The sequence below is a fragment of the Trifolium pratense genome, linkage group LG4 (assembly GCF_020283565.1).
Source record: "Trifolium pratense cultivar HEN17-A07 linkage group LG4, ARS_RC_1.1, whole genome shotgun sequence".
Lineage (NCBI taxonomy): Eukaryota > Viridiplantae > Streptophyta > Magnoliopsida > Fabales > Fabaceae > Trifolium > Trifolium pratense.
The window spans coordinates 55,819,642-55,837,734 of NC_060062.1; the positions used below are offsets into that span (position 1 = coordinate 55,819,642).

The following is an 18,093-nucleotide window of genomic DNA, read 5'->3' on the forward strand; positions in this document are numbered from 1 at the left end:
TTGTTCAACTCACTTTTGTATGAATATATCCAAACATAAATCAATTTTGTCAAACTCAATTATGTAAAAATCAATTTCGTCCACCACAAAACTAAACACATACATAGTGTGGTCATTAGGGCAATATTGGTATTTCCACACAGACAAGTTCCCTCTGCAATCTCGTTGATCCACGGTCAGATATCAGCCCTAAAAGCGTCTCCATTCACTACCTGACACTTTCCCTTTGACGGTCATCTCCCACGTGACCTTCCCAATCCTTTACTTCCACGTGCCACTAAACCAACGGCTAATATCACATCATTTCTCCATCATCCAACGCTCCAAATCTCACGTTCTAGACTCTTCTACTACTCCCAAGGGCGGTCTAAGTTTCTTAACCACAGTTACATTTCTTAACCACGGTTCACGCATTGAGTTTCGTTTGTGTTAAAGAACAAAGAAAACGAAGCTTCTCATTCTGTAAGAAGAAGAAAATAACCATATCAGAACAAAGCAAAGAAGAAGATAACACATAAACAAAGATAATATCCTCTGAGTTAACTCGAACGAGTCTCTCATATACGATTCTCTTCTTTTTGTTCTTCGATTTAATCCGAACAATTCGACGGTTATTCTTTCGATTGTTCGGATCTTGCATTGCTGTAGCTCAAGCTCGATGGCATAGTGAAATTTTTCTCTCGATTTTTTCCTGCCATCGACGTATTCGTATTCATTCAAATTTGATCCATCAATCACGTGGTATTGTGATGATTCTTTCTTTTTTCTCTTTTTTTTGCTATTATTTTCTTGTTATTTTTTTTTTTTGGTATTTTGTTCGTGATTTTGTTTTATATGCTGTGGATTTATTTATTTATTTTTTACTTGTGAAATGAATGAAATGCTTAGTAGTTTGAAATAATCACTAGATTTTAATATGTTAATATTTAGTAAAAAAAAAAAAGGTAAGGTTAATCTGTTAATGCAGAAACTGAAAACTCTAAAAACAAATGAAATTATTTGATTGAATATATTTTTGGATTCAAACTAACAACTTATTAAGTCCGGTTTAGTTTGCAATTTTTGTAACTTTTTTGAATGTGTGTTTTATATTGATATTGAAATATGAGTTCGTGAAAAAGAAATAGAAAAGAGTGATTGAAGATAATATTCTTATTTTTTAATAAAATTTCAAAACAAAGCAGAATAGAAAGGAACGTGTTACCTTTAAGTGTCTCACATCGGATGTGAGATGACTTGAAAATGAGTTTATAAGTAAAGACAATCCTCACATGCGATGTGAGACTCGTAACAGTTAACTTATTTAATTTGTAAAATCTACTTAGAAAATGCAATGTTTAATATTCTGAGTTAATTGTTATTATATCTGGTGTGCATTTTTGTGTTTTTATACTCTGTTATAAAATATTGTTGACCAACAAGGTTACTAAGCATGTTTTACCAGGTTTGGTTCATGTCTTGTAAGTGGCGAAGGTCTTATTAGGCGAGATGGAGTCCAATTTGATGATTTCTATTACTTGGAGAGGATTGATCATTAATCTCGGGCAATTATACATGATGGGTGATTTATCACTGACCTTATAATCCAATTACAACCAGTTTAGATAGATTTGATTTGAATTTAAACTGTAATTAATTAGGTGATGAAATGAAATAATAAAAGTAACTGGATTTGAATCTATAGACACCCTTATTAAAACTGAAGACTGTTAATTCTGCGCGCTTTCCGGAATGGTGTCTTTTCACGTTAAATGATCATGCTGTTTTCTGCATGTAGTTATGAGTACTTTAAGTTGTAATTTATTTGATCTGTTACTTACTTTGGATGACTTTAGGATTTTTGTGTTATTCTTGCAGAAGTAAGTTTGTTTTGCTTGATTTTTTTTATAAAAAAAAACGTTTATTTTGCTTGAGATTTGTAATGTCATGGTTATACTCTGAGAGTTTTGATAGAATCTTCATGGATTTGCAGTTTTTGGTTCTGTCACGTGAGCCTTTCCTCACCTCCTGATGGCTTCAATGTAGCTGTCAGCTAGTGTCTATCTCCAATCTTGCTTGAGTCCTTGAATTCTGTGAGATTTAATACTTTTGTGATCATTAATGACCGTTGGGGAACTAGAGATTGCTTTCATACAAGTGCCATTGGCTCTGGACTTTGGCAACTTCTCGGGACAGGAGAACCTTTATTCCGCTGCCATCTCAGTTGCCCTCAGCAAAAATCATCCGATTCCAGCCTCAGTTGATGTCTAATAAATTTGACAGCCCTGTTCAAACCCAGATGGCCGTGGCTGTATTCCGTAGTCCGCTAGGTAGGGAGTACCTTGAGAAAAAGAGCATGGGAGGAAGACAATCTTCTGGCAAAAGAAGGGTTTTTGTCCAAACTGAAAGTGGGTGCGTCTTGGGCATGGAATTGGATCGTAGTGACAATGCACATACTGTAAAGAGGAGGTTGCAGATTGCCCTTAATGTCCCAACTGAAGAGAGCTCACTTACTTTTGGGGATGTTGTCTTGAAGAATGACCTTAGTGCTGTTCGGAATGATAGTGCCCTTCTTCTTACACGTAACCTTATGCACAGAAGTTCATCCACTCCATGCCTGTCACCGACTGGAAGGGATATGCAGCAAAGGGACAAGAGTGGTCCTATTGAGTTATTAGGTCAATCAAGTAGCCTGGATATAATGAAGCATATGGTCAAGGACATTGTGAAGGCAATGAAGATGGGGATAGATCCAATTCCAGTTCATAGTGGCCTTGGAGGTGCATATTATTTCCTGAACGTAGGAGGCGAGAGTGTTGCAATTGTGAAACCAACAGATGAGGAGCCTTTTGCCCCAAACAATCCAAAAGGATTTGTTGGTAAAGCTCTTGGGCAACCGGGTTTGAAACGTTCAGTTCGGGTTGGGGAGACTGGGTTCAGGGAAGTTGCAGCTTATCTTCTTGACTATGGTAATTTTGCAAAAGTGCCTCCAACTGCCTTAGTGAAGATTACTCACTCAATATTCAATGTCAATGATGGAGTGAATGGGAAAAACATCCAGAAGAAGAAGCTGGTTAGCAAGATTGCGTCACTTCAGCAGTTCATACCTCATGATTTTGATGCAAGTGACTATGGGACATCTGGCTTTCCAGTTACTGCTGTGCATCGTATAGGGATATTAGACATTAGGATTCTTAACACAGATAGGCATGGTGGCAATTTGTTGGTTAGAAAAGTTGGGGCCTTCAGCGAGGTTGATCTAATTCCTATTGATCACGGGCTTTGCTTGCCAGAAGCTTTGGAGGACCCATACTTTGAGTGGATTCATTGGCCTCAGGCTTCAATTCCATTCTCCGAGGATGAGCTTTCTTACATCGAAAATCTGGATCCTGCTCGAGATTGTGAGATGTTACGAAAGGAACTGCCTATGATTCGGGAGGCTTGTTTGAGAGTCTTAGTTCTCTGCACCATTTTCCTCAAGGAAGCTGCTGCTTATGGTCTGTGCCTTGCTGAAATTGGTGAGATGATGACTAGAGAGTTCCGCATTGGTGAGGAGGAACCCAGTGAACTGGAGGTTGTTTGTTTGGAAGCAAGGAAGATGTTGGCAGAGAAAGAAGAACTATCTCCCAGGACTGATTTGAGTGATAATGAATTTTTGTTTGATATAGACTGTGATGTAGCTGGGTCGGATTTCACTATGAAGATGACAATGGATGATCTTCTACCTAAAGCACCTTTCTCACCTAGACTTGGAGGCGGGCATGGTCGCAACCCACTTTCTAAATTGCATGAGAGCATTGTGGAGGAGGAAGAAGAAGGTGATGGAGAATTTCCAGAGGGTGTTGTCACTTTTCCCCTTCATGGAAAGAACACAGCGGTTTCAAAACTTTCTGTTTCGCTGAAAAACATGATGCTAAGTGAGACAAGCCAGAAACACCAGAAGCATTCAGGAGGAAAGGTTGATAATGACTGTCATGGGAATGCATCCTCTGGTCATAGGAGTGCCAATGAGCAGCTTCCTTCAAGCTCAAGCTTTGTGAAGCTGGCAGATGTGACTGAAGATGAATGGACAACGTTTCTGGAGAAGTTTCAAGAATTGCTGTACCCGGCATTTGGCAAGAGGAAATCCATAACCATAGGTCAGAGACAGTTACAGAGGCTTGGTACCTCGTGCCAGTTTTGAAGTTGAGGAATACTTTGCTATGATAGGGAACTATAGAATGAAGAATAAGGGTTTATAGGTTGTTAGGGTTAATAGGTTGTTGTTAGGATAGTTCTGGTTTATGAGTTTTTAATGAATGCCGGAAAAACTGCTGTAAATAGGCTTGGTATCTGTTGAAAGTAGACTTGGTTGTCTTTTGGTTTCAATTTTTATCTTTTTCTTCTGGATGTCTGATAAATAACTTGTAGGATAAAATCTTGAAATGAAATTATGTATATAATGAAAGCCGTTGTTTCCTTTTTTTTTTTTTTTTGTGTTTTGATTTGATTACTGCATATGCTTCAATATCTGGGTCAAAATAACAGTAATGCATTTACAGACTTTCTGATGAAATTGATGCTCGAAAGACATGAATCTGGTTGACTTTTATAATGAGATCAGGTGCGCATGTTCAGTTATCCATTTTCAACGAGTAATGTTTCTGTCAAAAGAAAAAAGAGTAGTTTGTTGAATACAACTAGTTGATTTTGGAATCAATTTTATGTATAATACAATTAGAATCTATTAGGATCTATTAGGATAATGAAGCTGTCTTCTTCACAAGCAATATTATTTTTAGTGTGCAGAGGTAACACTACGCATCTACACACTGTTTAGACTTTGGATCAAGTAATCATAACATTTGTAGATAACTTATAAATTTCAATAGATTGATACATTTAGTCACCTTTATTGATAAAATATGAAAAAAGCACCAGCATGGTGGGGTTGGAGGAATCAACATCCAGCTTTGGTTTATCAGTTTGGAGCCCATCTAAATCATCAAAACAGTGATATTTTTTGTTTGCTTTCTTGTGAGATAGATAATGCTGCTTCCATGTTTGGCTAGCTTCCTAAACCGGCCTTAGGTATATGTCATAATTTGTTATTCACATAATATACATCTGGCACCAATCAAGTAGTCTTCTTTTTTTTCTTTCATAAGAATTGGCTGTCATCAACATTCTGTATTATTTTTCTGCCGTCTAAACATTTACAAGTTTTTCTTTTTCGGTCCAGTCAAAATAAAGTGAAATTACATTCTCTTTTGGATATTCTCGTTATGTAACTTTTCTTGTCTTCTGAAATGGACATTAATCTTAGGAAATTAATCTAATCTTATCTTAGGAAATTAATCTTATCATATGTTATAGTATACATTTAAGACCCGTATGTATGAGATAACATTTAAAAAAAATCTAAGATGATCATAGTCTATTCAGGATCTCTCGTGTTATTGGACCACTTAGGAGGTCACATCCAAAAAGTTCATGTTTTAGAGTGAGAAAATGTGTTAATAATTTTACATTAGATGAAATATGATACAAATATGTACAATCACTTTACAAATCGACTTTGTAAGAATTGAGTTAGATCTAATTCAAATTCTAAAATGTACGATCGATCGCAATTGAAAATAGGGTTTGTCTTTGATGCATAGTGTAAAGAGATATTTATTTTTACAAAAATAATTGTTTATTAGGTAAAATCTAATTTGTTTCTTATGGTCGTCATGAAGGAAAATAGACAAATAAGTACATAAAAAGTACAAAGTTCATTTTGTATTGTAGTTAAATTATTTGTTAAATTTTGTACCAAAAAAAAAAAAAAAATTATTTGTTAAATTGTTGTTCTTGTGGATTGGCTTGAGTGAAATTGAAAGTTGAATTTTGATGACATGGAAGCCTAATCCATTGATATGTATTTCTCATAATACTATATTACAACTTGTCTTGATACTGGCCAGTGAGATAATGAGAGTGATTTAATTAAATGTTAAGATTTTAATTGTTTGTTTTGCAAGATATAATGATATATACACCTAAGTTGAGAGGGAGAATAAAAGACATAAGATGAGTGGGAATCAAACTTGTCTTGTTGTCCCCATAATTGACATATCAAAGCAAAGTGACATAAACTATTTGGGGTATAGTTTTTGTTAATTTGAACAAACTTATGATAAACCATTATGAGAATACAAGACATATGGTTCCATGAAAGTAGCATAAGAAGCTACCTAGTTCACGCTACATGTTGAAATTGTTTTCTGTTTTGATTGTTCAATAAAATTGTAGTGCACAAGATAATACATACTTTTGTCCTATTCACTTTTTGGTAACAATTAGTGGTGGGCATGAATTGATTGCACCTCACCTACATGAATGGAAATTAGGTGTTGATCTTTCACAAGATTTATCCTTGTTTGTCTAAAAATATTATGCATTTGATTCTTGGGTAGAAAATGAATTTTATTACTGTACATTTTTATATCTATTAAAAGATTTGTCAAAAAAGTCTATAAGTCATAGCTCAACTTGCAACCATATTCGTTTGACCCTTAATAAACTTAACCTCCAAGTACGGATATAATATTAGAGATTAAAGTACTAAATTCAGATGTACCAATACTAGAGAAAATAACATCCATCATGATTTTTGGATCACTTTCGGAAAGTCACACAGAAGAAGCCTGATCATCCATAACCTCTCCTCTCCTTCAATTGTGTTGAGCCTCTCATTAAGGACATTCGAACCTGCATGAATAAAACCACCACCGTAATCACGAACACACCAATCCCATCCGATCACACCAACTGCGCTAAAGATGCTGGCGTTGCTCTTTAAACAATCCTGAGGAGAATGCTGTCACTAAATTTCATGTACTTTCGCCCACTCATTCCATAGATGCATAATGCATTGCTTGGTTGCCGACTTGTCTTGCATTTATTCTAGTATCATTTCACACATAATTGTTCCTATTATTCTACCCGCTATCCTTCTATTTTCATTGCAACACACGTCAAATATCACTTCTTGCACAGAATGAAATATTTGCTATCTAGTCTAGGAAAAATAACTTTATTCTAATCCAAGCCTCTTTAGTACTTTCACATACAAAAAATATGTGCATGGCTTCCTTTGTCACTTGCACGCACAGGGGATATTCAACTTGACAATTCACATAGTGACTTCTTAGACGTGCCCGAGTCAGTAAACATTCTTTACAAATCCGCTATAACAAATGTTTAGTTTTCGGAGGAGCTTGAATTTTCCAACTCTTACTCCAAGCAGGAGAAATCCGCGGACGGTTACTTTCCTTTCTCCTTCATCATTTTTCTATATCTGGATCGGGCCGAGTACATGCCATCCCTTTTCTCATTCCAAATCAATTTATCCTCTTCAACTATATCTAATAATGGAACAGCAAGTATCTTGTTCACTTCAGCCCTGAGTGAAAATAAATATTGAATCTTAATAGTGTTCTATCTTTTAACATTCGGCAGCATAACTTCTTGCACATTAAAATTATACACACTTTAGTTTTGTTGTGCACTCATTCATGATTCCTCATTCGATCTTAACCAAGGATCACTTGTGAAATAAGTTAAGTTTGTTGGTTTTTTTTTAAAAAAATTGGTTACACACTTGATCATTGTAGAAAGCTGTACCGAAACTCAATTTTAGATCAATAAAGAACAAGTTGAAGACCAAACCTAATAAACGAATCAAATAATGAGATTAAAGGACTGTTGAATTATGATGCACATTTCTAGACTTCTCTAGAAATCATTAGTAAGTTATAGAATCACTCTTACTTATTAAGTGATGTTGTAAACTTGTAGAATTCTCTAGATTACTTAAGTAGTTAGTAGAATATCTAAGTACTAGATTTGTACTAGGACATGTCATGAAGGATCTAGAATATGTCATCCACACCTATAAATAGGCAAACTAGGTACAATTGTATTTGAGCCTTTGGAATGCAATATCAATAACACTAAGGCTTCAATATATTACTCTCCTCCTACAATAAGTTGACTACTAATGTGTTACATCTTGTTCCAATATTAGTTTTCACACTACTTACTACTATCTTCCAACTATCAACTAAAATCTTCTACTCTATCAAACTATTTCCTAACTATCACTACTACCTCAACTACTAATAAGGACTATCCATAAAATTCTAAATGTTAATAACAACTTAATAATAAGAAAATTTTATAAGGAATTCAGCAGTTTATTTATTAACTAAGGCCTCTTAAAACAAAGAGAAATGTTATTTGAACTACTTTTTGACAACTCTCTTTCTCTACTCCAAAATATGTTATTGAGCAGTATATTATATCTTGAGTTGAGAGGTGAAAAAGCATATTGAAGTCAATAAATAAAGCACAAATTACACCAAACAGTAAGCATATAACAGTAAGCGAAATGATGTCTGTACAATAAAACATTGTTTTTTTTTTTTTTTTTGAGAAATAATACTTGTTTTTGTTTGGTTCAAAAAAATAAATAATACTTGTTTGTTTTTTTTTTTAAGGAAATAATACTTGTTTGTTGTTAAGTTTAATTTGTGTGTATTTTTTAAAATATGTGTAAAATGCAGAAGATAAAAAGCAGTAGAGAGATAGAGACAAACATATACGGTGTCATATACGTTTTCAATATTTTGATGTTCAAATAACACAATTTTAATGGTAAATACCTTTCAACTTAACATCTTTTGCTCTACTTTCCTTTAAAGAAAAAGCCTTTGAACATAACATCTTTCTCATTATGATACGTATTTACATTCATACTAAACAAGAAATTACAAACTTGATCAAAAAATAAAATAAAACAAGTAGTTACAAATAGCATTGCACTTTTTTTTCCCTTTCTTTTTCGTGTCATTTATTGATGGTCTCAAGATAAGGCTTGACAAATGAAAAATATACATTTGTCAAAAAAAAAATGAAAAGTATACACGAGTTGGAAATTGGAGGAAAAAAGTACACTTCTAAAGAAAAGGAGAGAAAAAAAAACCCAAATATACAAAGTACAACATTAATGTCATTATTACTTGATTGACATATGTTTGGAAAATTGAGTAATTGCATATACAAAACTAAATTGAACGCTGATGTGTCGGGTATATCTTTGAGTTTTCATATGTTATTTTGAGACTCGTCCCTCTTAGATTAATCATTTGTTAGATGTTGATGTGTCGACTGTCGAGTATATATGTACGTCGTTGTAGTCTTTCCTTTTCTGAACGTTCGAAATTCTTTGCAATAGAAAACAAAAAATTGAAAATTGTGTGATATTGAATCAACAATGTTTCTTTTAGATATGCCTCCAAGGTCTTTCTGCTAGGCTCACACATTCACTATGTCTATAACAATCAACAAGATGATCAAGGGTCAATCCTGCAGCTTGCATAAAAGAGTGCACAATCACTGGACCCACAAACCTAAACCCACGTTTTACCATGTCCTTGCTTAGAGCCTCTGCTTTTGGACTCCTTAATGGGACATTTCTTGGGTATTTGTATTTGTTAATTATTGGTTTGTGATTTACAAAACCCCATATGTAGCTACTAAATGATCCACATTCCCTAACAACCTGTTCAAAAACATCAAAAAGTAACTACTAATTAACAACCAAGATGAAATTCATGAAAAGTAAAAAAAAGAAGAAGAAAAGACTAGTGCACAAGACTCTCTTTAGGCGAAAGCTATGTTAGGTTGTGCAGTGTGTTGCCACACGCGGTTTTGAACTGTCTTTTGCCGACATTTGTATCTTCAAAAACACGCACGTCTACATGGTTGGTAAATGCAGAAACAAAACAAACATACAATAAGTTTGAAGTGAGTAGATGTATTCACCATGCAGTTTTAATCTCACAAACAGAAAGACCATTTTTAGGGTTTAAATTCACGATATATATCCACATCACAAAGCAGTAATTAGGCATGACATGAGGCCCACACTCGGGTTATCCACCCTATCTTTGACATTACAAATAAATTTGGTTGGTAAACACGGAAACAAATATACATTAAGTTTGATGAGATTAGATGTAGCAGTATGCAATCTTAGTCTCACAAATGGAAAGACCATTTTCAGGGTTTAAATTCACGAAACATTAATTAAGCATGACATGGGACCCACACTCGGGTTATCCACCCCATCTTTGACATTACAAATAAACTTGGTTGGTAAACGCGGAAACAAATATACATTAAGTTTGATGAGAGTAGATGTAGCAGTATGCAGTCTTAGTCTCACAAACGGAAAGACCATTTTCAGGGTTTAAATTCACGAAGGATTAATTAAGCATGAAATGGGACCCACACTCGTGTTACATGCCCCAATTTTGACATTACAAATATACTTTTATTTAGGTACGCGATAGAGTTAGGTATTTCACGATATTTAAAATAAGGGTCATGTTAACATGTGCACCAAGAACACATGTTAAGCTACCTAAAAGTAGAAATATAGCATTTAATGATACAAAATATTTAATATGTAAAGAGTTGAATTCACGAACTTAATATTTAATGTTTACCACATTTATCTTCTTAACATGTTCCTCTCATTAAAATAATTCATGCATACTGAAATAACTTTAAGGTTTCACCAAAAATTGTCTTCTAAATATGGATTATTTACTTGCCTTCATTATGCATTTGGCATTGTCAACAATGCACATAACTCTGCTATCTGCTAAAGAAAGTGCTTTGTTTGATGTTATCTCTATGATTTCCTTTTCCTCCATTTTGGCAACAGAGTAAGGATCAAATCCAGCAAAAACTTCTCTGCATAAAACAATTATATACTATATCTGTATTAATTAATAATTAATATACAAAGAAAAGAACATGTAAAGAATTATAAATTGTTATTCAAAATGTTACCTGAGTGGATCCTTTCTTTTTATAATTTCTGTCCAATTGTAGTCCATGAGCAATCCAGACATTGCAAGCAGCTCAAATAATTTGCTGTTTTAATCAATCAAAATAGTTGGCTTATGTATCACTAAAATGCAAAACGTCGCCTGAGAGATTCGAACTCTCGCGGGGAAACCCCATGTACTTAGCAGGCACACGCCTTAACCACTCGGCCAAAGCGACTACTTGTGAAATATTAGAAGCAATTTTAAATTGATTTTTATTTTTTGTTATTTTTTTTTTGGTACAATCTATATATATAAATCCTAGATAGTTGTGGAATTGTCTATCTAAACCCTAATCCACAAACCAATGAAAACTTTTCATTTAGCCATATCATCCACTTACATTCATTTAATGTGGGGTACTAATTGTAATTATTATTATTATTATTATTATTATTATTATTATTATTATTATTATTATTATTATTATTATTATTATTATTATTATTATTATATTATTATTATTATTTTGGGTTATTATTCATTTACATTTGTTTGTTCATTTTATTATTTTTTGTATTTTATTGTTTTTTTTTTCAAAAAGGTTAATGTTTTTGCTAATAATCTTTTGTCCAATCTTTGTAAATATAAGGAGTTGGTCAATTGTCAGGACTACTTTCTAATGTTAGTAAAAAAAATAGATAAAATAAAGTTTACTAATGGTTGTTATGTCCTGTATGATTTTTATCATATTCGATATTTGAGTATGAGTTAAGTTGGTTTATTTTTGCTCCAATAAGTTTCAAATTAATATAAATGTCAAATTCGATAATACAGTAGTTTTTTTTGTAAGAGATAATAAAGTAGTTTATCCAACTCAGAATCCTCCAATGAGATTTATAATATAAATAAAAACTTATGTTTCAACATCGATTGTTTTCCATGGTAAATTATATGTTGTCATTTCCATAGTTATTTTGAAGAATGAGTTAAAGATATTGCTAATCAATGTTAATGAAGAAGATACCAAAGTAACTTCAAATCTGATGTATAAATAAGTTTTTTAAATGTATAAGCATCGATATATATATAATTCCTAGATAGTTGTGCAACCACTAATCTAACCACAGTGTATGAGTATGACCATAAATATTTGATAGTTTTATACTCCTTCTAGTCGTTAATATAAGAATTTAACTTTTTAGACACATCAAAAAATGAATGTATCTAGTCTATATACATCAATTTTTTTTTGAAACAAGATACATCAATTTTTTAATATATTTAAAAAGTGAATTTCTTCAATGACGGGAGTAAAAGATAAGAAGATTAAGATTGACTTAGTACTTACTTGTCGTCATAAGCTGGAACTCCCCAGCATTCATCATGAAATTCTATGTACAGCTTATCTGCATCATACATCAAAATTAGTTACATGTCAATTAATTTTTATTTTTTTGTATGTGTTAATTCTCTAGTATTTAGGAAAAGAAGATCCTGATGATTCATACTTTAATCAATAAATAAATAAAACTTGATAAAATATCGTTCCACTTTGAGAATCAAACTCTGATTCTTCAGTAATTCGTTTTTGAATGAAGATTATTAACCGAGTAGTCTCAATTATGATATCAAAATTATAATCTTAATGCCACAACATTTTTTTAAACATAGCTATACCATTAGTCATAAGCTCAAATTATAAGAAAAAACAAACCAAAACCTAAGATGGTAAAATAAGATTATTATACATAATGAAATGACATTGGAAATAAAATCTATCATACCACTATTTTTTGTGATCCAATTGCATCTTTTCAATTCCCCTGGCTCAATAGTCACTAGTGGACTTGGTTGATGTATAGCTTTAGGTACACATTCTCTTCTTTCATGTGATGACGACGAAATCAAACGAAGTGCCAATGAAATCTTTTCATCCAATGGAGTCAAAGAATCAGCTTGAGAAGAGTCATTTGAGTTTTGTGACAAAGATAATGAAACTGAAGATAAAGATAGTGAAGAAGTGCTCTTTTGAAGCCCAATAGGGTACACTTTTTTAAAGTTTTTATTATGGAAAAAACTTTGGTTCAATATTTTTTGTGTATCTTTGAAACTTGTGTTCCTCTCCAAAGCTTGTCTTCTTACATTTTCTTTGAAACTTGTTTTAGACATATTTGGAGAAAAAGAGAGATCAAAATTTGTAGTGTTATAAATGTGGTAGATGTTGAATTTGGTTTGAATGATCATTAAAACTTTGGGGGTTTTAAATTGAGATGGATATAGTTGAGAAATGTCTTTGTTGGTTGTTGAAATGTGTTTTTCATGTACATGAAAAAAAAATGGTTCTTGGTTTTCAAGCAATATTTGATTATGAGTCCATATTTTATTTCCTTTGACCCACATAAAGATAGTACTTCTTAAATATAAAATTTTCCAATACATCGAGCTCAAGTGATTAATAAATTTTTCATAAAACATATTGTTCAAAAGAACCCAAATTTAATTTTTGGTAAAAATAATTTTTAGTAAGACAAATTCTCTGTATTAATAATCTATTTTATTTTTTTGAAAAAATTCTCTGTACTAATTTACTTGACAATATTTGTAAGACGGAGTACTATTTTAAGACAACCGTCATAAGTTTTTTTTTTTTTTTTTTTTTTTTTTTTTTTTTTTTATAATTTATCCTTATGTTATGATTTGCTATAAAAATAGTTATGTAAACTTATACGTAAACACTTATCATGATAAGCATTCGTGCTATCTGCGCAAATAAATTGTTAATTTTTCGAAATATTCCAAAATATGTTGTATACATATATTAAAATGCAACATTTAAGACTATCCATAAACATTTGAAATAATTTGTCATCACTAAATAATAATCTCAAAAGGTTTGACACCCACTCTGTTGGATTTTAAAAAATATTAGTAATTGTCCACAAATTTTAGCTCAATTGGCAGAAATGTCGAAATAATTAGTGTCAGACGTTATGACCGGAATTCGATCATCAGTCTCTCCACTTTGTGTATGTGTGAATGTTTTTAATGATTTGTCATTTCGTCTATCTAAAAGAAATGCTTAAGTATACTTTTGGTCCTTTATCTTTATTTTAGATTTTAAGTTGGTCTCTTATGTTTATTTTAGGTTTCAAGTTGGTCTCATATGTTTATTTTAGGTTTCAAGCTTGTCCCTTATGTTTTAATTTTGTTTTTTTTTTAGTTAAAAAAAATGACATGGAACATGACTGACACCAAACTTAAGGGACCAAATTGAAACTTAAAGAAAAGATAATACTAGTAATTAAATGGTAATGGTACGGTAATGGAGGAAAAGCTTTATTAGTACACTAATAATCATTGTTTTAGTTGCCGTGTTTGTCTCAATGCAAGGTGAAATGGGTCCATACATCTAATCTTAATATCCTTGACTCCTACTCAATGCCTTTAATTTTGAGACATACCTATGGTCTGCAAGGACAAAGATATTCTATCCTTCTTTCTTCTCTAAACAATTGGTCATTTCCACTTTCGAAATTCTTGCATGTGTTCTTTGATTTCATCTTAGTTTTTAGTTTTTTACATGTTACTCATCGAAGGGTAAGAATCGTTCTTTACCTCTAGTGCCATGTACTGAATTTTTTGGGTTTAAGGCGATTATTTTGTCTTTTGAAGAGACTTAATAAGATCTAAACTTATCCTAATCTTAATCATAATAAGGTTTATTTAGAATTTTATGTTCACTATTCAAGTAGAACACCTTTTTAAAATGTCAACTTGATCTGTAAATGAGGAGAATTGCTCTGTTTGGGGGCTCGAAAGAGTAGGAATTTTTTTCGTGGGAATAGAGAAGAAAGTTTGTAACATCCCCATTTTCCTTATTAGTATTATGGATCAATTAAGGACTTCATAAGAATCACATTATGTTATGACTAAATATTAGTAACATTGTGAGCACTTTACTTAAAATATTACCAAGTTAGGATAAAGTTAAGAAATCTCTAGTAACCAATTAGATTTAAGGTTTAATTGGATTTTTAGTCTCTTATATTTAATTTAGGTTTTTTCTTATCTTTTAAAAATTTTATGTTGGTCCCTTTTCTTTTCTTCCATTGTATTAGTTAGTCCTCCCATCAAATTTTAGGTTTCAAGTTGGTCTCTTATGTTTATTTAAGGTTTCACGTTGATCCCTTATGTTTTAATTTTGTTTTTTGTTTTAATTAAAAGAAAATGACACGAAACATGACTGAGACCAAACTTAAGTGACCAACTTGAAATTTTTAACTTGAAACTTAAAGAAAAGATAAGGAACCAACTTAAAACTTTTAAAAAATAAGGGACCAACTTGAAATCTAAAATAAAGATAAGGACCAAAAATGTAATTAAGCATAGATTTAACAAATGGACCCCACTGTCAAACAAGACCACCCAATGCCCACTATTCCTCAAATTCGTGCTCTAACCCTTTGCCATTCAAACACCCAATTATGATCTTGTTATGCATGCAGGTGTTCTTAGCTTACAAGTTATTTTATGACAAAAATAGGAACCAGTTTTGGAGACAGAGATTCAACAGAGATTCAAGAGGGAAATAGAGGTACAAATCAGTTCAGAGAACAAGTTCAAAAATTAAGAATCAAGCTTCATTTATCAGGTGTGTTCTTAGGGAATTATGATAAAGCATGATAACATTAAGGTTTAAGATGAATTGTGTATGAGAGGAGCTTAATCCCAAAGCTTCTCACCATTTTTATCAATTATTATAAACTGTGATGTTCATGGCTAGGAATGAAAAGGATTGAAATTTAAATTTATGCAAAACTGATAGCAGAATTGAAATTGTGAAACTGTTTTACCACTTTTCAATCCTCTACATTCCTAGATACTTTTATGTGAATATTACAAGCGTAACGCTTAATTAAAATGTTAATTGCAGTTAGGATATAATAATCAGGAAATAAGAATAAGTTAGTAATCCCCGGGAGGAAATCATGGGCAGGATAAAAACTCAGGACAGTTTAGTTAGTCGGTCAATCATGGTGGATACAGGGCCGTCTCCGACAATTTGGAGGCCCGGGGCTAATAATAAAAATGACCTCAAATAAAAAAAAATTAATTTACAAAAAGAACATTATATATTTAAGTGCTTCAAAAAAAAATTATATATTTAAGTTGTAAATAACATTAAAAAATAATCATTATAAGATGGGATGAGTAGCTAAACTGATTGTAATATTTTTTTTTGGTTACAAGAAAGAACAATTGATTGTAATATACTAGTAACAACTAACGATTTCCCATTAAAAAAAAATAGTCATTGTATTTATTATAAATTGATCTCAAATAAAATAAGGTGGGATTTGAACCCACCACCTTCTCCAACTCTAAAAACATTTGAACAGTCCGCTGACCACTAGACCAATAGGCAATTCATGATCTTTAGTGTCCGAAAATGTACTTAAAGCAATAATTTAAATTATGGGCTTGAAAAAAACATTTTGAGGCCCCATATTTTTTGAGGCCCTGGGCTAGAGGCCTTGTTGCCTTGGCCCAAAACCGGGCGTGGGTGGATACTTTGTACCACATTATGGGATTCGAGGAATCCAACCATGTTAAGATTGTGAGCTTCATGCCGTGCCGATGAATTTTATCATCGACGACGGATATGTCAGGCCTTTGATGAGATCGGCTCACCTCAAAGTGTCTTAGTTATGTTAAAATGGTTTCTATGATGGTGCAACATGGCTGGTGTGAGTATATGACAGTTGACTTGAGACACTGGTAACCTTGAGCTTTTAACAAACTATGATATTAAATTATGTCTCTCTAGTAGTCTATTAAGTTTTTTGTTTTGTCAGACTCAAATGGTATATATTATACACATTTTATGGAGTTTTGATTGATCATCGTGTTAAAACTCAACAGTATTCTCTATGGTGGCAGTTGGTAAAGCTAAGAAACTCGGCCCTATGCTCCTTCACGTAGCTCTTTGTATTTTTCTCTCCTTGTAAATCATGATTCATGAATATGTTATATAATGAGATAGATTTGTAATGGTGAGAACCTAGACTTAGGACCAAGTTGATTTGACTTGTATGATGTTCCAACCATTTGTGCTCTAAATGTGCATTACCCTCCATATTTGACTTGATCACTGTTTGAGAACAAGAAAGAAAATGAGCCAGTTTTGTAGATCAAAATTGATGTGAAGAGAAGAACAAACATGCGAGAAAATTTCCCAGGCCCCAACTGACTTTGGACTTATAGTGATTGAAATAAATAGAAAAGGAATTTATGATATCACAACATGTAAAAAGTTAAAGGGCAATACATGAGGAAGGCTAGCAGAGATAGATCATCTGTTATAAATTGGTTTCGAACCGGTTAAGAACCAAATCCAAATTAGTTTTACAAAATAACCCGGTTTATCATTGAAATAGTTTTGGTTTAGAACCAAAACCATCAATTAGATGCAGTGTGGTTTACAAATCATGCACACCCCTGGTCCTGTTTGTATAAGAGTTTTACTCAAACAGTAGCCAAACTATCCGCCTTGCCACACAATTTACCGAAGTTCTCGTTATGCTCCTTCAGTCAAACACAATTTCTGGTAGTTGGAACATTATACAAGTCAAACCAACTGAAACAAGATGCTTGGATTCTCACCATATCAATTTATCCATGTAAAATCCCAGCATCATGCAGAAACTGAGAACACATTGACATTCTTTTGTTTTATCCATGTTAATTAGTACTAGTAGATATCAAATTTATGTCACTTGACAATGACATGCAAGAGAATACTACAATTTATTAAATAATTACAATCTAGTTTGAGTTTAATTTCTATATATACAAAGTCACTTAAAATCATCTTATAAAAAAAAGTCACTTAAAATCATTTTAACACATGCATTCATTCAATTTGTTTCTCACATGATTTAATAATGTGTCAATACTTCATTAGATATCTGTGTAAAGTAATTTTCATCTATGTTATTTGAACATCAAAATAATGATATTGTATCATTGTATGTGTTTATCTTTCTCTAATTTTTTAGTTAATTTCAATTATTTAGTTAGACAGTGGTACCGTTTGGCCAGACTTTTTTACGGTCTAAAAGTCACTTTTAAAACAAAAGTAGAAGTAAGAGCTTTTAAAAAAAAGTTAAAGTTGTTTGGTAATTTTTTTTTTAAAAACTCATAAAGTTATTTTTAAGTTAAAAGTTGTTTGGGAAATGATTTTTAC

At 32.3% G+C, this 18,093-nt stretch overlaps 2 protein-coding genes and 1 non-coding gene across 4 annotated transcripts; 1 reads left to right on the plus strand and 2 right to left on the minus strand.

Annotated features, from left to right (window-relative positions):
• The first annotated feature begins 325 nt into the window (after nucleotides 1-325).
• On the plus strand, nucleotides 326-4,442 carry LOC123881713 (phosphatidylinositol 4-kinase gamma 7-like). Of its 2 annotated transcripts, XM_045930446.1 has the most exons (3): nucleotides 413-741; nucleotides 1,445-1,561; nucleotides 1,973-4,442. In XM_045930446.1, the coding sequence occupies exon 3, from the start codon at nucleotides 2,243-2,245 to the stop codon at nucleotides 4,160-4,162; it is 1,920 nt and encodes a 639-aa protein (XP_045786402.1). In that variant the 5' UTR covers nucleotides 413-741; nucleotides 1,445-1,561; nucleotides 1,973-2,242; the 3' UTR covers nucleotides 4,163-4,442. The 2 variants fall into 2 exon arrangements, with proteins under 2 accessions (XP_045786401.1, XP_045786402.1); XM_045930445.1 differs by lacking the exon at nucleotides 1,445-1,561 and having other exon boundaries at nucleotides 326-741.
• A 4,274-nt stretch (nucleotides 4,443-8,716) lies between these two features.
• On the minus strand, nucleotides 8,717-13,086 carry LOC123881532 (DNA-3-methyladenine glycosylase). The gene is made up of 5 exons (XM_045930242.1): nucleotides 12,632-13,086; nucleotides 12,196-12,253; nucleotides 10,867-10,950; nucleotides 10,626-10,767; nucleotides 8,717-9,568 (listed from the first exon to the last, which is right to left on the minus strand). Exons 1-5 carry the CDS (start codon nucleotides 13,014-13,016, stop codon nucleotides 9,290-9,292), a joined length of 948 nt encoding a protein of 315 aa, XP_045786198.1. The 5' UTR covers nucleotides 13,017-13,086; the 3' UTR covers nucleotides 8,717-9,289.
• TRNAS-GCU lies at nucleotides 11,001-11,082 on the minus strand. The gene has a single exon. It is a non-coding gene; the product is annotated as a tRNA-Ser (tRNA).
• Nucleotides 13,087-18,093: the final 5,007 nt, after the last annotated feature.